Raw genomic sequence first — 22,682 nt, forward strand, 5'->3', positions numbered from 1 at the left:
TAATTCGGAGACCACTAATCAACACGATAGTAAAAAACACAAAAAACAATATTTTTATCAGTATACTGACACTGGCCCATTCGAGGTCTATATGGAATCAAAAAACAATAACGTAGTAAGAAAAAATTATTAAAAAAAGTAAAAACCGAATGAGCGTTGTTTTTAAGAAATGGGAATGTTCTAATAAATTCGTTTCAAATATAGAAGATAAAAATGATAGATATGACTCTTTGTTCCTGCTAAAAAAGTAACTTGAAGGGGTATAGTAAATAATGTTGATATAAGTATTTCTGATACTGAATTAATTAGATTTTCGGGTATATCCTCAGTAAGTATTAAAAGTGTAAAGGTAAGACGTTTTAAAAGAAAATCAAAATATGATTCAGGTAAATATATAAATACAGAGACAGTTACGTTTACCTTTTTAGGAAAAAAAATTCCTAAAGAGGTTTCTATATATGGGATTTCCTTTAGGGTAAAGCCATATACCTATATGATTCTGGTGTAGTCTGAATGAATGCTATCATTATTTTCGTTTTGGTCATACAAAAAACCAATGTAGAGGGGATCCAAAATGTAAAAATTGTGCTGATAAAACACATGAAGGAGAATATATGATGAAATGTCTCCATTGTAATAATAATTTTCATAAAAGTACATTTTAAGATTGTCGGGAATATGTTAGACAACAGAAGACAGGGAAGTCAGGTAACTAGTAATGCTAATGGAAGAAAAGAATAATTGCTAACTCTCTAGAGGATTTGGATCTAGTTTGTTGCAATGATGGAAGATCTACTCGGATTACACTCCCAGGTCAGAATGCTTTAGCAGTAGATCTAAAACAAATCTCCTCGGAAATAGCGAATAGATGTCAATGGAATATGTTAGAGGACTCAGGTGGTAGTGATCATTTCCCAACGATGTGTAAACTCTAGATACAAATTCAGCACATACATTTATTAAAAAAGTTATACAAGAAACATTAAAAATGTCAATTGGAAAAAATACTGTTCAAAAATAGAAGAACTAATGAAAAGTGGGTGTAAAGAATATAGCACCTTTACACAAATTATGGAAAGGGTGAGTGATGAAGAAATATCCTTTTTGGATACAAAAAAGTTTCACCTCCGCGATAGGACAAGGAATGCTCAAACCTAATTAAAATGAGGAGAGAGAAAATCAAAAAATACAAGGAAGAAGCAAGTATAGATAATTAAATCGAAATCAAAAAAATATTTTCCTATAGTAAAAAATATTTAAAAATAAAAAAAGAAATAGTTTTAGATACTTATGTAATGGATTTAACAGGGACACTCCTCTATCAGAAATAGGGCGAACTTTTAAACAGTTCTCCACATATATATCAAAATGCAATAATTCCTGCCAAAATTTTCAGCAAACACATAGCTTTGGATATATTAGATAAATTGGGAATTGATATAACAGATCCAGAATTTACTGTTATCCAATCCAATGAGGATGTGAAAGACATTTCTTAAGAGGAAATAATAAATTTCATAAAAAAAATGATAAGGCTACTAGTTTAGATTTAGTAACATATAGTATGATTGGCAAACTTCCTCAGGTGGCAATAGAATCACTGTCAATAATATTTAATCAAATAATTAACAGAAAAGCTGGCTTTCCACAAGAATGGAAAAATACTCAAGTATTCCTTTCTAAAAACCCTATAAAGATCCTTTATGTGCAGTAAATATAGAAATATAGCCCTAGAGTCATATGTTGGTAAAATACTCCAAAATATAGTTAAATTAAAAATTGAACAAATAATTGAAGAAAAAAAATTTTATTTTTTACCCAAAGCAGTTACAATTTAGAAGAAATAAAGGATGTAACGATAATTTAGCTTTAACAATAAATTATTTTAGAACAGGATTTAGTAAAAATTCAAATACAATCGCAATTTTTTGGATATTAGTAGGGCATATGATACTGTCAATAGGTTTTTGCTGCATAAATATATAATAAAGTATGGCATTCCAACAACCTATGCCAACTTAATCATGCAATTCTTGCTCAATAGAAATATTTGTATCAAAGATAAATCAAACAATATATTAGGCCCAATCCAAGCATCAACTGGATTGCCACAAGGGTCACCTCTCAGTCCAATATTGTTTAATTTGTACACGAGGTCCCTAAATGATTTAATCAAACCGGAAATGGACTGCTTCCAATATGCACATGATTTTGTAGTTTTGGTGCAAGGGTCAGATATATATAAATTAATTAATTCCTTAAATACTGATTTACAAAAATTACAGGAGTGGTTTGAAACACACAAAACCACATTTCTAAAAAATATACCTGTATCTTATAAATCTATATATATATATATATATATATATATATATATATATATATATATATATATATATATATATATATATATATAAATACTTAGTATGGCCAGATACTCCAGGACGAAAAGGTAAGAAGCAATCTCAAAAGCTTCCATTTGTTGTAACTTCATCAGATAGAAGAAATATAGAAAAAGTAAAAATGGAAAAAAAATTAGACGAGGAGCATAAAAAAGAACAGAAAAAACTCGAAAGAAGAAAAAAACAAATTATGAAAGAAAACCAAAAGAAAATAAAAAGCTCGGACAATAAAAAAAATAGCTAAAACTTTAAATAAGTCTCAAGAGGAAAGTAGACAACCCATAGAAATGACCTCAACAAAACTAAAAAAAGTGTAAAAATTCACTTTTCTATTTCAAAAGTTTTCCTATCAAGAAAAGTAAAAAAAAACATTGAAAGTGTTAACACTTCTACATCAGGAAAGTAGAAGTAACAATATTGAGTTTTTTGAGCCTCCACTATCTGAATTTGTTTTAAAGTTCCTACACAAGTATTTTATTTTCACACAAAATCATCAAGCCTTGTAAATAACCATAATAATATTGACATTTTCAATTTGAGAGTGGTTTGACCACTTCTGGAAACAGAGACCCCTCGTACTGGATAATGACATAGTCCCGTACCTTTGTGTTCTTTATCCACAGCGACGGCATCTTGCTCTCATACAGTGGTGGCATCTTCTTCTTCGACATTCGAGGGATCTTCTTCTTCCACAGCGGCGGCATCTTTATCACCCACAGTGATGAGAACTTTCTTTAACACTCTGTTGGCATCTTTTTTTTACAATGAAAGAGGTTTGTTTTAACACTTCGTAATCGGATTCGGATAAATTATCAAACTCGCAAACAGGCGAATTATCAGTTTCCCTGTAAGAAAGGGCATCTAAGTCATCGCTCATGTCAGAGCAAGTCACAGCTGCAGCGGTTTTTTCTTTGTAGAACTCTTCTCTTAATATCGTTTTGAGGTTAATGGTATTGATTAATGATTTTAGAAGCAGGTTTTCTTTTACGCTTTCAATTAAAGTTGTCTGGTTGTGATGAATTGGAATTTAATGGTTTAGCGGCAAGATCAGCAGTACTCGTACTCTGTCCATAAGGTACATTTACTTTCTTACGCCTTTGGAGATGACGAAGTGGAGTTGTAGACTCCCTTTTCTGTTGGAGTTGTTCCAAAAAACTGTCACCCAATGTGTTTGGGTGACAGTTTTTTAAAACTATTTTATTTTTCACTTTGTTGGTTCATAATTTCTTTTGGAATACGACTTAACAATTTTGTGAGGTTTAGCGGATGAATGACACATTTTATAAAACCAGCAGGAATGATCTCAGCTCCCTGTCATTGATAGCGACCATCAATTGTTGTAACAAAGCTGGAAATTGGTCTTTTGGTATTATTCCAGATCTACTTCCAATGATAGTGTTTTTCCATTCATTTAGAATTGCTCTCCACCTACCTTTAATTGGCCGAAAGAAAGCGACGTCTAATGGTTGCAAAAGGTGTTTTGTATTTGAAGGCAATGCTATAAAGGATACATTGTTGTTTTCACACTGTCGTATCACTTCAATATTTAAATATAAACTTTATTGTCACCTAGCAGTACTTTTTTGCCTTCTTGTCTTTTAAGTATTGGCAGCATTAGGTTGACAAATTAATCTTCGAAGTATCGGTAATTAAACCAGCCGGATCTACTTATGTTGTATTTGACATTTTCAAACCCATTCTCCGTCCAAGTTTGCCACAGTTTTTCGGACTTTTATACAACATAAACTGGTGTAACTTTTCCAGCTGCACCTCCAGCTATCATTAATGAATTGCACGCCAATATTGCCTTACGTATTTGCTCAGAGTACTTTGTGAGTCTACGTATGAAAACTTTAGACGTACCAGGATCGTCACCAAGATTCGTTTTATCATAATTCCAGAGATTTGATGGAGGGACATTCTCTAACTTTCTTTCGAAATAATCGACAAATATATTTATAGTTTCACAGTCTACTGCAGCCCTTGAAAGGGTTATGTTTCTATGAAATCGATAAACCAATATGTTTTTATGTCTAGACAGAAATTATGTAACCCATTCTTTTCCTGGAAAATTATCTTTAAAGCATTTTAAATTCTTGTCCCTCTTATCTGGGTATGTCTTTACAATACATCGCAGATCATGGGCTATCACATGGAAATCAAACGTTGATACAGCAATTACGTGTGTAATAATTGACTCTTCTTTTTCCCCCTCTAGAGCTGTTTGTCCACCAGAAGGACGGCTATGTCGGTTATGGAGTTTGTGAAACAGCGTATGCTGTACCTCGGCATCCCGTATGCTAAGTGTTTTATGTTAAAAAACATAATATTCGCTTTGAGGTAAAAATATTATTGACAGAATAATTGAGGTAATACGAAAACAGAAGTGGTAACTAATTTAATATGTAAAGGTTAAATTGGTAAAAGTAATCTATTGAGGCAGATGACGTAATTAGGCTAAATACAGTCATGAAAAGTAATTATAATTGCCATAAAAATATTTAAAATTATATTTATTTGCATATCTTGAAACGTTAAGTTTTAATTTACTGTTTTTTAGTAAAAATTAATCCAGTCAATGTCACGAAATCATGACCAAAATGCATGGCTTAAAACTATTAAAGTTCAGCTATATGACTATATAAAGCTAAATTTCAATTCACTGATTACTTTTGATGTCCGAAAAGAATGTAAGCGAAACCTTGACAGATACTAAAGTTTTAATAAAGATGGGTCGCAACTGGAACATTGCATGTTTTCTTTGTGTTATTTTGCTAAAAAATAACCTAGTTGTTGCAGGTAAATAAGGAGTATTTTTTTAAACGCAACAAATTTATTTTGTTATTAAAAATTAGTCCATTTATTTTTCTCCGATTTCAACTATTTATTAGAGAAAATTAATTTCTGTTTATTTCCTAGGATAGTTAATCAATTTAAATATTTATTCTTTTTTATTTATTCTTTACCTGTGCGAGATATTGTTGTAATTTTCTAATTTTAATGGTGTTCAAATATTTTTTTTCAAGTCGGCCGACGCGGCATGAGTAACTGCAATACGTTCTATGTGACAACGTATTTTGCTTAAAGATAGTGGAGTGTGTATTACCGCTGATAAATATTGAAAACTATTGGTAAGTATAACTGAAAATACAATTTATTATCATTTATGATTATTACATCCTAATCATATTTAAATCTGTATATTTTACTACTGATTTAAGAAAATATTTCGTTAAAATAAAAATTAACCTCAGTTTTACTAAGTACAATTATTGACTCCTTAATTATTTTGTATTATGCTTATTAATAGTAGCTACTACACAAAACAGAAGTATAATTTTTGTTTTTTCGCTTGCTGTAAATACTACATTAACGTAAATAACTTTAAATGTGAAACTGCAAAACGTTTTATGTGTAGGTACATTGACTAAACTTGTTTTGACATAGAATATATTGCATTTGAATTTCAATTTTTAATATTTTTGTTTCAGAGCAACCTGCGTATATGTTAACTATGAATCGAGCTAGGAAATTGGTTAGTTTGCTTATAGATCAACATCAGCAGACAATCCTAGATGAGAGCACTGGAGAACTGAAAACAAAATTCCGATCTAAAGACTCGTCTGACGAAAGTGTTTGTAGTAATCTAGAAACTACAGGATTCAGCGATTCTGGCTCAGAATATGCCCCTGATGATATTAGCCTGCATTCTGCTATATCGGATGACAGTTCTACTAAAGAATAGTGTGATCCTGTGATTGGTAATTTATTTGTAGTTGTGACTAACGATGGCCGTCAGAAGAAACGTCGAAAGAAAGGGCAAGGTGATCCAACTAAGTAGAAACGTGCAAAAAAATGCTTGATCTAGGCTTAAGGGTGAATCGTACCTGGGCTTTCAAAAAAATTCTGAAGGAAAATATAAACAAACCAGCATAAAACGAGGAAAAACTTTGAAATTACGTTGTAGTGGGCATCCAGGAGTACAAAACATTGGAGGTCCTCGGCAAAAGTTCCAGTGTTCCGAAATTACAGAAGAACAGCGAAATTCAATGTTTAAACATTTTTGGGGGATTATATCTTGGGATTCTAAAAAAATTTACATACGCAGTCTTGTATTAATAGGATCGCCACGATACTCGAGAAAGTCTAAAGATGCTGCATGCAGGAAGAACATTACATTTAAATATTTAAATGTTGGTTTTTATAATATTCGTTAAATCAAATACAGGGTAAGTCAAAATGCAAGTACATTATTTATCAAAGTATTAATTTGGTATATATTTTAACGTTTACCAATAATTATTTTGAGTCGGCCATGATTGATTTGTCAGAAACTGACAGTTTAACATTATTATTTATTAATTCAGTATTGGGGTATACCGTAAATTAGCAACAATTATTATTTAGTAATTCAGTAATTAATTCAATTTAAATTAGCAATAATGAATTTTACTATTGATGAAATGGTAGATATGATCCTGATATTGGGGGAATGCAATAAAAATTTATTACTATCAGCTAGAACTTATCAAGAACGGTTTCCAGATAGGCTGCAACCTAGACAAGATACATTTGAAAAATTGAAAAATCGATTTAACCGCACTGGTAAGGTGACCCCAAGGTCACCAGAATTCAATAAAATGGACTCATTTTTTTGGGGTTACGTTAAGAACGAAGTATATAAAATACCTCTAACAAGCAGGGATGATATGAAAAATAGAATCCGAATTGCATTTCAAAATATTTCTTTACAAATGCTTAGTAGGTAATGTAAGCAACTCTTTCAATGACCCCTTTCAAGTATGCATAGATGTTTTGGGAGGTCATTTTGAACACCTTATTTAAGTAAGATAAGTTAAAATTACTGTTGTTTTTTATTTTTCTATATGTTGTTATTTTTTTTTTATTTTTTGTCGGTTATTTTTTATAAATTTTATTTCAAATAAATTGTTTTCTTTTATGTGTCGTTATTTCGTTACTGAATTAATAATAATGTCAAACTGTCTGACAAATCAATTGTGGCCAACTCACAATAATTATTGGTAAACGTTAAAATATCTACCAAATTAGTATTTTGATGGAAAAATGAAAATATCTAGAAAACTGATAACTTTAGGTACTTTATAAAATTTGAAGTACGATATTAGTACTTTTCGATAATGATATAAAATACAGGATGTTCTATTTACAATTACCAAGAAAATAATGTACTTGCATTTTGACTTACCCTGTATTTGATTTAACGAATATTATAAAAACGAATATGTTTTATAATTTTTAACAATTATTAAAAAACTATGGTTGCAATCAATCAATGTTCCTATATTCCTTTTTAATTATACAAGGAGTTAAACTTGATACTGGTACAACATAATAAAACTTTACATTGTTGTGATGTGGAAGTGAAGCAGATTTCAAATTTAAAATAAAATACAGGGTGTTCCATTTAAAAAAACATAAGTTTGGTCTGCCACCGTCTTATGGAACACCCAGTAAGATTGTAACTAATTTTAAAATGTGGAGTTTAAAGCTGCCTACAATTTTTGTCAATAACTTTTTTTTGGAATTTTTACAATAACAGATCTACTGGCAAGATATCTTAATTGTTATAAAAAAAGCTGCTATGAATAATCAACGAGGCTAACATTGTCCCAAATTATTTTAGGACAAATTTTTTTTCTTTTAAATTTGCGAAAAAATTTAGGCTTTTTAAATATAAAAAAACAATATTCTTACAGGCAATGGTTAAAAAGTTATTCTAATTGTTTATAAGCAAAAAATCGACATGTTTTTGCAAAATTGTTTTGCAATATTTAAAATTAATTTTCTTAATTTTTTTTAATGTTAATAATAGAGCAAGTCTTCTTCTTCCAGAAACTATCATTACAATTAATAAAACTATATAATTTTCTGACTTATATTGTTGCAAAAAAAATTAGTTTGGGATAAACAAATAAAATAACTTTTAAACTATTTAACCGATCAATTTGAAATTTTAACAATATTTTAAGCACTCTAAGATACAGCATTTTGTGAAATATGAATGTTATAGGTTTATTTTCAAAAAAGTTATTAACATTTATAAAAAACCGAAATTTTTGACCTATTTTGCAATTTCCTAAGCAACATAAAGGATAGAAACATTTAGAAAACGTCATTTTGAAGGTTTTTATATGACTCAAAAGTTTCTTTTCTTGTAAAATTTGTTTAAAATGCTTCACTTTTTGTCGATAGACGAAAAAAGCAAAAATTTTCCGTTTTTTGACCTTAATTTGTTAATAACTAATTAAGTTAAGTGTAATAACAAAAAATCGACTGCAGGAAACATATAGATTTTTGTTACAGAGGTCCATACTACTCAATAAAATTGTCGTTTGCCTGGCCGGTTTATTGTCAAAAACAGGGTACTTTTTTTCCTTATTTCCCTGGCCTATATGCCTGCAAATGCTTCCTTTTCTGAGATACGGAGTGTTGAAATTTTTCTTACAAACTAACGATTTATTTATTGCCCCGAAACTGATTCAGATATGCAAATGAAATTTGGTGTGTTTTAAGAGTTGGTTATTGCGCATTTTGTGGCATAAAATTAGGAATTTTATATTCATCATTGGCGCGCTTACGGGTAATGGTCTCAATATTTTTAAAGAAAAAAATGGTACGATACTGAGATTTTTTAAATTAAAAATCATTTTAAGATCTTCGTTTAATTTGTGACAAAAAATATCTTTTCTTCTTTTTTTTCCTTTGAGACTCCGTTTTTATGCAAAAAAAAGTTTTTAACGCGTATTTTTCTCATGGCTTTAATACATTCTCAAGAACTATCTAATACAATAACGTTAAACAGAACAATCAAACATAAATTATCACTAACAAAATTTTAAGTTGGCGCAAAGCTACAAAAATGTTCAAAATGACTTCGTTGAAGCATAACCCAAGATGCAACTCGTAGCCACATTTTTTAATGTCATGCTAATATTCCTGCTAAATCTCGTATTTACTTATGTAAATGTGGATTCAGTTAAATTGACTAAAACTTTGCAAAGCGGTAGCTTCGGTCATGCTAATCAAAACTTCTATAGAGCTTTAAACTATCGTTTTATCGCTTTTTAGTCCATTTTTAAAATAATGAATTTGGAAACGTTGGTACCGGGATTTTCCACCAGAATATCTACGTGGATATCCTACCCAGGACATCCCACTTTATTTTTGGCAAAGAAACATGTGTAATTTGGAAAAATGGACTAAAACCGATAGTTTCAAGCTTTATAACTCAAAACCAATTGATTTCTGACCAAAGCTACGTATCTGCAAAGTTTCAGCCAATTTTACTGGAACCTCTATTACACAAAAAAAAGTGCCGGGTCCTTTCTGCTCTTAACTAAAAAGTTCTTTTCAAGACGTTAACTCCTAGAAAGCTATATTACTTCCATGTGATAAAGAAGACTGACGTATAAAAAACCCATGTTTTTACAATTTTTTAGTCCGACAATTTTTTAGTACAACCCCTAGTCTACGAGTTTGTGATGCTTTTCCTTTCATGAAGTTTACAAATTTAATGACACTTTTTAAAACAATCCTGTTCGGAAACTAAAGATTTTGGGACAAGAGTGTCTAACACGTGGTTCATTACCTTCATGACACTTTTTACAACTGTTTACACATCCCCAAGTTTGAAAATGTTTAATGGTATTTTTAACTGTTGTAACACTTGGTGAGGATCTATTTTCGAAGGCAACAATAAATAAATCAATTACTTCGCGTATCGAATGACCCTGAAAGTACCATGTTACAAGTTGCACTTTTTCTTGGACGGTATACAACGTTATAGGGATTTTATTAATTATTTGTTTATTCTTTCAGAACTTCGTTTGAAATTTTTAATGTCAATGTGACAATTACGACAATTCGTACCTACTGTGAATTGAATATAGAGGTGAAAACATGTAACATGTCACAGCGATTGTCATTGTGTTGTATATATATATAATTTCGGTTTACAACGTTCTTCGACGTCTTCCGATTTCCAATCTCCATCTCATTCTATCGTTCCATAGATCGTCTTCCAGTTCTCTTTCTCTGATTTCTTTATCAACTCCTTCTCTCCAACTTCTTCTAGGCCTTCCTGGTCTTCGCCTACCTCTTGGTTGCCATTCAAGAATTTGTCTTGGTATTCTATTCTCCGGCATTCTCCTTACGTGTCCGTACCATCTGAGTTGTGTCGTTTTGATGTCATCAACAATATTATGTGTAACCCCCATGATTTCTCGGACTCTCTCGATTGTTATTCTGTCGCGTCTGGAGATTCCCGCCGAGCGGCGCCAGAAGTCCATTTCTGTTGCTCTAAGCATTTTCTCTGATCTGTCTTTTAGGGGCCACACTTCGCATCCATATGTTGTGATGCTTTTTATTATGGTGTTGTATATTCTTCTTTTGTTGTCTTTAGAGATGTTTTTATCCCACAGTACGCTGTTTAGTAAGGCTATGCCTTTCCTTCCCTGTGTATTTCGTTCCTTAATGGCTGCATCTAATTTTCCGTCTTGAGTGATTTTTACTCCTAGGTATTTGTAGTTATCACATATTTTGATCTCTTGATTTTCCTCTACGAGAAGGTTATGTTGATCTCCTCCGATACTCATGTACTCAGTTTTTTCCATATTCACTTCCAAACCCCACTCTGTAAACTCTTCCAATAGTTTTCGCATCATGTAACTAAGGTCTTCAGAGTCCTGTGCGATGATGACCTGGTCATCTGCAAAGCACAGAGTGTACAAAGTTAAGTCTATTAGTGGTATGCCCATATTCGTACATTTTTTCTTCCATTTGTTGAGTGCTGCTTCGAGGTATATTTTGAATAATGTTGGGGATATACAGCATCCTTGTCTTAGTCCTTTAGTCACTTTGAATCCCGGTGTTATCAGATTTCCTGTTTTAATTCTTGTTGTTTGTTGGTAGTCCAACGTTTTTACTGCTTCAATCAATTCTATATTTATATTTGTTTTCCCCAGTGCCTCCCATAATTTATCAAGCGGGATACTATCATATGCTTTCCTAAGGTCTACGAACGTCAGATGGACTTCTTGGCCACGAGCAACTTTCTTTTCAATTATCTGAGTAATAGAGAAGACATGGTCTATTGTAGATCGACCTGCACGAAAACCAGCCTGTTCTTCGGCTTCCATATCTTGGTATTCTTCTTCTATTCGATTTTTTATTATTTTCCCATATATTCTGCTAATACTACTAGTAACTGCAATTCCTCTATAGTTTTCAGGTTTCGATTTATCTCCCTTTTTATGGATGGTGCTCATATGCGATTCTTTCCATTCCTCAGGTATTTCATGTTTATTTATGCATTCCTGGAAAAGTTGTCGTAGTCGTTGAATTAGTATTTTGGGTCCATGTTTAATGAGTTCCGGAGCTACATTTCCGGGGCCAGGTGATTTGCCATTCTTTAGATGTCTGCATACGGTTTCGACTTCTCTCTCATTTATTCTAATTGGTGACCCTATCAGCCTGACGCCTTGTAAACCATAGTTCTCTATCAGTTTGAAGGGCTCTCTTGTCTCTGTTAGTAAATCTTTAAAGTATTCTTCCCAAGTTTGCGGTGATATGGACTGGATAATATCTCTTTTTTTGTTGTTTCTTAAATTTTTTAACAGTTTCCAGCTTTCTGAACTTTGGCTTCCACCAATGTATGTATTTATCATGGTGCATTTTTTTTCCCAGGATTCATTTTTCTTTTGGCAAATTTTTCTTCTGACCATCGCTTGCATTCTTTTGTATTCGATTCTGTCTTCCACATTTTTTGTGTTCAGATATTTTTGATACAATTTTCTTTTCTGTGTTATTTCCTGCGAAATATCTTGATCCCACCAATATGGTTTTTGTTGTCCGATCTTTTCATATCGCCCTAGTGCTTCTAGGGCAGCGGCGTGCATTAGTTTTTGTTCCAGTCTACGTTTATATAGTTTTCTAACACTTTCTTGGTGTAAACTATTCAAATTGTATCGTACTTCTTGTACTTGCTCCTTTGTATGGTTATCTTGCGGCGTTTTCTGTTCTCTTTTATGTGGGAATGAAATATCTGAACGTAGGAGGTAGTGGTCACTGCCGCAAGTGGGTCCTCTACATGCTCTTACGTCTTTTGTTTTCAGTCGACATTTTTGTTTAAGGATGACATAGTCTATAACTGATTTTAAGTTTCGGATTTCCTGAGTCCACGTATATTTATGAATGTTTCTATGTTGGAAATATCCATTCATGATTCTGAGTCCATTCTGATCACATATATCTATTAACCTTTCTCCGTTATTGTTTGTATTATCTTCTCCATATCTACCTACTACTTTATCGTTGTTCTTTTTTCCGACTCTGCTGTTGAGGTCTCCCAAGATTACTATTTCTCTTGTGTTACCCACCTTTGTGATTTCTTCATTCATTTGTTCAAAAAAGTTATCTTTCACATTTACAATTGCATCGTCATTGATTGCATATATGCCCAGAATGGTCAGTCTGTATCCTTTTATACATATATTCATTTTTATCATTCTTTCGTTGATACCTTCCCATGATGTGATGTATTTTCTAAAGCGACGGTGTATCATAATGGAGACTCCTTGTTGAGCTCTACGTTCTTTTGTGACTCCGGTGTAGAAATGATCGTATTTACCTAGGTTTTCTGATCCTTGTCCTTTTCGTTTCGTTTCCGTAATAATAGCTATGTCTATCTTCATTTTGTTTAGTTCTTCCAAGATTTCTGGAGTTTTCTTTGAGATCCCTTGGACGTTCCATGTCGCAAAAATCATTTTTCTGTTCCGTAGAATTTTTCGTCGTCGTATATCAGTCCGGTTCCGAGGCTGGATTTTGGAGTTTTTAACCTTTACCATTTTTGACGAGTATCGAGTGGTTAACCCGATGCCCCAACCCCCAACTTGGAGGATCAGGGTTTGATTTTGGAGCTTTCCTTCTCCTAGACGGTTTGCTTTCACTGCAGCTTAAGAATATCGTCTGTCCTACCTGTTGGTCCGCGGATGGTATTTTATTTCCCACCTACCCGCCAGCTGATGCTGGTGAGGGCTTTCCCCTATCCGCCACCCGGGGACGCGCTCTCTAGGAGTTCCAGGCTCTCCCGAGAGGTCATTGTGTTGTATGGTCAATAAAACAATGTCGTGATCTGTATACTAGATTATATCTAATAAATAGTTTAGATGAGGTTTTGTAATTAGTTTTGAATTTTTAGTAATATACTTTTAATTTATTGTGAAGTACAGTAAATATTATTTTTAAAGCAAAATATATTTATATTACTTTTTTATACTATTTATTTACTTCATACTTGAAAAATTTGTTGGTATTTTCAGGAAGCCGTTTTCGAATTTTTGGTGGTAATTTGGCGCGCATAGAGGACCATCCATGGATTGTTTCACTTGTAATTCCAGGTTTTGGTCACAACTGCGGTGGGTCTCTCATAAATGAAGACACGGTTCTGACAGCCGCACACTGTGTTAGGTAAGTGAGTTAAATAAAATTTTAAAAAATTGTATGTATAGTAAATAGAAGATTCCATCAATAATAAAAATTACTTATTACGTCTTTACCTATTACACTTTAATCTCTTTATTATTAATGCATTAATCTAAAGAGAATCTTTCGAGAGCTGGAGTAATTATTTTATTTTTCACTACCGTACTCGCCTTGAAACTTTTCTTGACATACTATTAGGCACTGCAATAAGGAAATGGTAATAATTTTAGACAATATACAGGGTGGTCCTTAAGTAATTGTACAAAAAGAAACTGTAGATTCTGCACTTTAAAATATTATGATTTAAGTCAACTTACTTTAATAAAAAGTTGATATTACGAAAGATACAGAGTGTACAAGTGGAAATTTAAAATTTTATTTTTCGCTATAACTTTCATGTTTGGAAATATTTATGGATAAAAATTTGTAATTTAATGCTTTTGAGTAGGAGAAATTATAATTTTATGCATACTTTGATGTGGCATACATTTGCGCGTAACTTTTTTAATTAACAAAAATATTAAAGACACATTATTTTTACAAAGAAAATGTATACTTGTTATTAACTTCAAAATTTAACCGTTTTCGAGATAATCGCATTTTATAAGTCTGCATAAGCTGCATAATAATTCTTAGTTGTGATATTTGTGCGGTTAAGCACGTAATACCTGTAAATAAGCATAATTAATAGTTTGTTCTTATTAAAACAACTCAAAGACAATATTGTAATATCACAAAATGCTTTGTTATGGCTAACGTAGGCAGACCGAAAATCATAACGCCTGATCAGGAAGATGAAGTAATGGTTCGCGTTGACGATGATTCTCAAGTAATTACACGACGTTTATCTTCGGCGTTAGGAATCAGCAAAACTTCAGTTTTAAAAATCCTACACCGTAAGCATTTTTATCCTTACCATTGTATACGTGTGCAAAATCTATTGTCAGCAGATTTGCCTTTAAGATGCAGATTTGCAAATGATATACGAAACAGGTAAAATCTTGACCACTCCTTCGTCGATGGAATACTTTTTACGAACGAAGCTACATTTACACACCTTGGTCTTTTTAATTTAAAGAAAAATCATTTCTGAGATACTGAATATCCTCATATTAAGAGGAAAATAGATGTTCAACATAATTTTAAATAAACGTATGATTTGGAACCATTGGTAGTCATTTTTTACGGATATGAGAATTACCTTGTAATTTGAATTGTGAGATTTATTTACATTTTTTATAAAATGATTGTATTGATTTATTGGGAGAATTGTCATCAAACTTAAGGCGAAATATATGGTTTATGCAAGATGGTACACTACCACATTATAGAGAAAAGGCAGTAAGAATATACTTAAATACAACTTTTCTGAACGTTGAATTGTTCGTGGTAGTCATATTCCTTGGTCATGTGTTGAGCTATTAATTATTTAACTCATAAAAAATCCCAAAAGAATACTTATTATTCTACTTATAATACTTATAATAAATACTGCAGCAGTTTCTTGAGAACCAACGATGCTATTTAATAAGAGACGATGTTTTATGGAATGTATTGACTAATGAATTAAAGAAAATAGTGGACATATCGAATACTTACTTTGACAAAAAGTTTACTGTTATTCAGTTTAAGTATTTTTTTAATTTGATTTGTAAACAAAATGTTTTAATTGTGACTTTAATTTAATATAAAACGTAAAATGTTTTATGTAAAATCCAATGTTGTCAAATTCTATTATTAATTATCCTGCTGATATATTTATTTTATTTAATATTTCGTTAACTATTATTCATACCAAAATTCAGAAGTATTGATGTTTGTGTCAATTTCTCTTTCATTGCCTGGAGTAATTGCGTTAAATCAGAATTATGCAGCTGATTTGTAAAATGCGATTATCTCAAAAACTGTTGAGTTTTGAAGTTATTAAGGGGTATACCTTTTTTTTTGTATAAATATTGTATCTTTAATATTTTTTGTCACCGTTAACTTAAAGAGCAAAAAAGATGCAAATTTATGCCACATATGTGGCATATGTGAGGCCCTCTATCAGCTACATCAAAGTATGCATCAAATTATAATTTCTTATATTCAATAGTAGCCAGTCGTATATTTTTTAATGGGACATTTTTTAATATTCCAATATTTGGAAATAATAAATTTCCACTTTAACACCCTGTATCAATATTCTAATAAAGCAATTTGGCTTAAATCGTCTACGGTTTCTCTTTATACAATTACTTAGGACCACCCTGTATATATATATATTGTTATGATGTGTTGTTTGTTTGAATGATGAGCAATGAGTATTTTTAATAATATAATATATAGGGTTTTTATCGCGGTTCTCAAAGAATTAGCTTGTAAGTACTTTTTTAAATTATCTTTATTATAACTATTATGAAACACACATATATATCTAACATAGCCAATGTAAATTTAAAATAAACTATCTTTAAATTGATGTTCTTATAAAACTAATTAAATTCTATAGACAATGTTAAATTTAAACAAACTATCTTCAAAATTGAAATTGTTATAAAACTAACTAAATTATATTAACAAAATTTTGTACCTTTCTTTCACTGAATGCCTAAATGAACTGTTTTCCACTATATATATTCTAATCACCACTGAATGTCTTCGTACTTCGGTTATCCTTGTTTTTGTGAAATTTCTTTTTCCAATTATCAGCTTCTACCAATTTAAGATATATTTTTCTTCACCAGCATTTATACACCACCAAGCAAACCAGCAAACAGCATTTATATTTATTCTTCTTTTCAATATACCAATATCCAATTATTATAAGTTGATGTATACTAATCTCCAACCATAATATAATTTAATTTCTTCCAATATACTTTTTTTAATCTTCAATAATTATTTGTGTATAATTATAAATGTGCATTAAATTATATGCATAATTTTTAATCTTCATTTAACTCACTATATTAAACTATTGGACTATTTGTACTTGATTCACTGACTCCAACTAACTTTCATATTTCTTACTAAACTTTTCTGTCTGACTTCTTGAAAATTCTGAACAATTTACTTCACTAACTAAATGTGTCTACTAACTTTCATAATGAACTGGCCTGACTTCTGACTAAAAACTGCTATCTTGAATCCAAATCACGGGTATTTATATCTTTTTGGATATTCTAGAATCATCTGGTAAGAAATCATGTTTGATTTCGTTCTATTTCTTCGATATGGATGTTCTCGAAAAAATATCTGTTCCATCCACCGACATAATCATTATTCCAGAATGTTCGACCGTAAACAATGGTCACACTCTGCACTCTGGAGAATTCGTTAATGTTCCATTGATAATTTTGTTGACATTTAGGCTTTTCAGATCAGAATAAACATTCAAATTAGTAACTAACACTCTAATTTAATAAAATACACAATTCAAACAATATATTATTATAACCCCACTTTATATTCCCAATTATTTCCTAAAATGTCACTTGGAGAGTAAGTATATCTGTCTATCACTCACTGTATAGTTGGTTGCCTATGCACATGGCTCACTTAAATATATTTACAACAATAAAATACAACTTTTTACAATTATTATATGCTAATTTATTAAAAATGCCCTCACATAAATATATTTTATTAAATTCTCTAGTATATAACTTATTAAAATAACCAAATACTTTTTTATATCTAATATTATGTAGTATATAACTTATAAATTATTTTCTATAAACCCCAATTGTCACAATATATATATATATATATATATATATATATATATATATATATATATATATATATATATATATATATATACATATCTGTATATATATATATATATATATATATATATATATATATATATATATATATATATATATATATATATATATATATATATATATAAGTAAAAAGTAATGGCATGTCTCGCAAAACAGAAAACCAAAAATGGTATATCGATGGAAGGCAACCGTATATACGTATTTCTGACTATTGGTCGTCTTCAGTACGGTGCAGCCAAGTTAGAAAAGGAGCATATTAACTTGGGAAAGGATCACTACAGGAGCAATGCAACCAATTTGTGGCATTAGAGTTAGAAGACCCTGATGGTTTCCAGTTCAACAACTAACACCAACCACGGAGGAAGCTACAGCTACCTGGGGAAAGGGATGCCAAACGTTGAAACGTTTAAAACAAATGGAAAATGATAATGCGAGTGAATAATAAAAGTAAAAAGTAATGGCATGTCTCGCAAAACAGAAAACCAAAAATGGTATATCGATGGAAGGCAACCGTATATACGTATTTCTGACTATTGGTCGTCTTCAGTACGGTGCAGCCAAGTTAGAATCTAATCACCAAGTGATCCTTTCCCAAGTTAATATGCTCCTTTTCTAACTTGGCTGCACCGTACTGAAGACGACCAATAGTCAGAAATACGTATATACGGTTGCCTTCCATCGATATACCATTTTTGGTTTTCTGTTTTGCGAGACATGCCATTACTTTTTACTTTTATTATTCACTCGCATTATCCTTTTCCATTTTCTATATATATATATATATATATATATATATATATATATATATATATATACATATCTGTATATTCTTGGAAAGGGCTTTAGTAACGAGATGAATATTAATATACCTATATGGATAGTAGTAAAATACTGGCCTTTAAGTAAAACTCTAAGCTTTGTTACTCAACTCATCCATCTAATTCATATTTTATGACATAATGTAATACTTATTTAATTTTTAGAGGAGTAGAATCAATATCTGTTGTTGCTGGAACTTCTCGTTGGGCCGATTCAGGTAATACTATAGGGGTTAAAAATATATCAATACATGAGAAATACGCGAGTGATGGACATACAGCTATAAATGATATTGCAATTATTAAGGTTTGTATAAATATATAATTTTATTTACTGGTATTTTTATCTTTAATAATGATATTTTATGATACTAGTAAAACAGGTTTCCAAAAACAAAGGTTACAATATAGATTGCGGATATATGGAAAGCCACGGGATGACTACTACATTATATATTCGTAGTAAAAGTCTCGCCACTCCAATGACTACGAAGTCACGCCCACGGCCTCTGCTTCTTTTCGGTATGTCAACTGTGGATTCTTCTTTTTTTTTCGGCCTGTCAATTTTTTTTCTTTTCGGTTTGTCAATTTTTATTTGTATTAGCAACCGTCAGCTGTCATTTCAACTGTCAAATTTTCTTCTTCTCGTTGAGCCATCTGTCAAGTCTTCTTCTTTTCGATCTGTCAATTCTCCTTCTTATACGTAACCGTTAGCTGTGATTTCGATAATCGAATCTTCTTCTTTGCGTCGAGCCATCTGTCAAGTATTTCTCGAAAATTGGCAGGTCGAAAAGAAGAAGACTTGACAGATTACTCGACGAAAAGAAAAAAATTTGACAGTTGAAATGACAAAAGACGGTTGCTGATACAAAGAAGAATTGGCAAACCGAAAAGAAGAAGAATGTGACGTCACTGGGCGTGACCTAGGCCCAATCACTTGGGCTGGCAAACCGAACAGAAGAATCGACAGGCCTAAAAGAAGAAAAATTGACAGTTGACATAACAGATCCAGAAGAAGAAGAATTGATAAACTGAAAAGGTGTGGTGGCCATCTTGGTATGGTTTCCAGGCTAAAGAGGTCCATATTCTGCTAAGATTAATGGCGTACCAATAAGTAATCTTCGATATACAGATAATACTATTATACCAGCCGATAACAATATTTACAGATGACGCTCAATAAAGTAAATTCTACAGACAACCAATTTGGACTAAAGCTCAACACAAACTTATAAACAATTTTATATTGTGTTTTTTGTGGAGTCCAGTGTACAGTCCTTTGTGTGTTCTCAGTTAGGAATTAAAATATTTTACTCATTTCAATAATACCTCCCCTTTTCGAACTTTTGAACTGTATAAAAGTTATAGGCTTTAGAAATGTGATAACCAACGCATACTAAGAATATCTTGGACAGACAGAGCGACCAATACATAGATATTGAGACGAATGTGTCATCATTATAGTCATTAACATTTTGGCAGTTTTGGTTCCTCATTGAGCTTTAGCAGCTCGGATAGTTTGATCAGTAATACTTTTCCATTCCACATGACATGGGTAAAGAGATGAAATTATTAACAACTGTTAAAAGTAAGAAAGCGTCATATTTGGGCTATGTGTTTTGTATTCATAAGTACAGTATGCTACAGCTTATAGCGGAAGGCACGATTGAAGCTAGAAGTGGTTTGGTCAGTATGAATTTTCCTTACTGCCCCTTAATAGCTGATAAACTTAAAGGTATAATTCAAAACAATGCATGTCGCACAAAACAGAAAAACATATGGTTTGATGGTAGCCAACTTCTCGTAGAAGACAACACAAAGAAGATAGACGGCCACTTAAAACATAATAGAAGGCACGCATGTCTGTTTTATCCATTTAAAAGTTTGTGCTTTGCTCACACTACGAGATATATACAAATGTAGATTATATATATATTTAGGGATTCTACAGTATTCACTGCCTTCCCTCGCTCAACCGTTTCCATCTCTCTCTGTTGTTCCATTCTCCATCGTTCAGTCCTCTCTTACTCATGGCGTCGTCTACTTCGTTCCTCCAGGATTTTTGGGTGTAGATGTAGATTATTTTCTAGGTAAAAAGGCAGGCCTCGTAACCAAATTCATCAGTAAGGAGCTACCACTAATTTTATGGTAATAAATAAATTATTTTTATTTAGATAGACGTGGCTGCTGCTGCTTTGCATAAGGTTAATTTTTATGGCTATTAGGACACTTGGTGATTGGGTGCTCTTCAGTAGTGGCCAGGGTAGTCTCACGTAACTTATCTTGCGAGAATTCCAGGACTTGTGATAAGTATAATAGGTCTTGTGGTGGATATAATAATAATGATGAGCGAATTTTTTTAATTTATTGGTTTTTTTTTTTTTTAATTTATATTAATACAATTAAAATTTATTTTATTTTTAACACCAAATCTAGTGTTCATTTACTTTTATATCAATTTTAGTTAGCAGAGAAAGTTAAGTACTCCGAAAAGATTAAGCCCATAAATTTACCAGAACAAGGTCTTAAACTAACAGAAGGGACTTCACTTGTAGTAGCAGGCTGGGGAAAAACTGCGGTAAGTACAATACTGCATGACTTTATTATTATCCTCTTTAAAACCATATAACATTGAACCATTTAACATCAAATATTCCACATAATATTTATAAATTGTTTTGCATTTATAAATATAATTTGGCTTTGAAAATACTATAATATAGTATTTTCTAAATAAATAGAAAAAAACAAACTATTGACGAAAATTTAATTATAACTGGTAACTGTCAAATTAAACAGCTATGGCTTCATATAATCTTCCTTTCGTTTACAAGTATTGCTTAAAATATAGTTTAGATAGAGTTTCGATATTATTTTAATAAAATTTGATGGATATCTAAATTAACGTTGTTGTTTCATTATTAATTTTTGATTCACTAGTGTAAAATCTTAACTAAGCTCCATTTTTTCCAAAAGTATCTGTCTTGGGTAATTTTTATTCCTGACAGGTACCAGTCAATTTATTTAAAATTTGAAATACTTTAAAAACACAAATAATAATACAGTTATAAAAAAACTTATACATTAATTTATAATAGTTTATAGGTAATAACTATTTTGAAATGATGAAAATGATTTGATCGTTTTCTAATGTATGCAGCTATATCATGCATCGTTTTTATTTTTGTTTCTGAATTTTTTCATAAATTTCTTTTTCACTGTTCGTTATCTTAGTTCTTCCATTGAAGCTAGAATAGTATTATAAATCTTGATTTTTAAATAACCCTATATGAAGTAGTCCAAAGTTAAATCGGTGACTTATTGAATGAAAAGCAAGATCATCGATTTAACTCTCCTGGACTTCTTTATATGGGGTTATTTAAAAAGTTTATTACTTATTTGATGTAAATGCGCAGTGAATAATAGTAAGGAGTACTTTAAGTAGATGGCTCTTGGAACTAATTAATACTAATTAAGTTCTTCACACTTCCCATTAAGGGAGGAGTTAGACAAGGCGACGTAATATATCCAAAGCTTTTAAATCTAGTCTTCAAAACTACAAATTGGTCAACATATGGCATCAACGTTAATGGCAACAAGTTAAACCACCTCAGATGCGCTGAAAACATCGTGATTATAGCGAGCACATTCGAGGAATTACAAATTATGATAAAGGAACTCGCAGACAGCTCCCAATAAGTCGGCCTCTGAATGAATATGACAAAAACACAAACAATTACTAACAGAGACAATCCCAGACGTATAACTAAATGAAAGTGAGAGAGAACAAGTCCAGGAATATATCTATCTAGGTCAAATTCTGAAATTTGACAAAGAAAACCAAAGTGCTGAAATCACTAGAAGAGCAAGAATGGCATAAGAAAGATTTTGAAAACTCAGTTTGATACTGAAGAACTGCAAAATACCTTAATACTTGAGGAGCAAAGTGTTCAACCAATGCATCCTTCCTATCATGACATACGGATGTCAAACCTTGACATGATGTATCCCTCTACTATTTTTGTCATCAAATCTAAGAGAAGCAAGCAAAAATAAAAATACTCATCTTCATCGCTTTCTAAACTCTCACCATCGCTGTCGTTATCTGAATCAGAAGACTCTTTATCATTTAGTTCTATCTCCGACTCAGTGTTATAATCGTTGTTTTC

General features: G+C 31.5%; 1 protein-coding gene across 2 annotated transcripts in view; it reads left to right on the forward strand.

Moving 5' to 3' along the window:
* Window positions 1–5,072: 5,072 nt before the first annotated feature.
* Window positions 5,073–22,682, forward strand: part of LOC140438965 (trypsin alpha-like) — a 78,494-nt gene continuing 60,884 nt past the window's right edge. The window contains exons 1-4 of one of the 2 annotated variants that reach the window (XM_072528600.1): window positions 5,073–5,201; window positions 13,763–13,910; window positions 18,679–18,820; window positions 20,978–21,091. In XM_072528600.1, coding sequence (XP_072384701.1) covers window positions 5,078–5,201; window positions 13,763–13,910; window positions 18,679–18,820; window positions 20,978–21,091 — 528 coding nt within the window. In that variant the 5' untranslated portion in view covers window positions 5,073–5,077. The remainder of the gene's footprint in view (window positions 5,202–13,762; window positions 13,911–18,678; window positions 18,821–20,977; window positions 21,092–22,682) is intronic. The other variant, XM_072528605.1, reaches the window with a different exon arrangement.

This window comes from Diabrotica undecimpunctata, chromosome 1 (assembly GCF_040954645.1).
Source record: "Diabrotica undecimpunctata isolate CICGRU chromosome 1, icDiaUnde3, whole genome shotgun sequence".
Taxonomy (NCBI): Eukaryota; Metazoa; Arthropoda; class Insecta; order Coleoptera; family Chrysomelidae; genus Diabrotica; species Diabrotica undecimpunctata.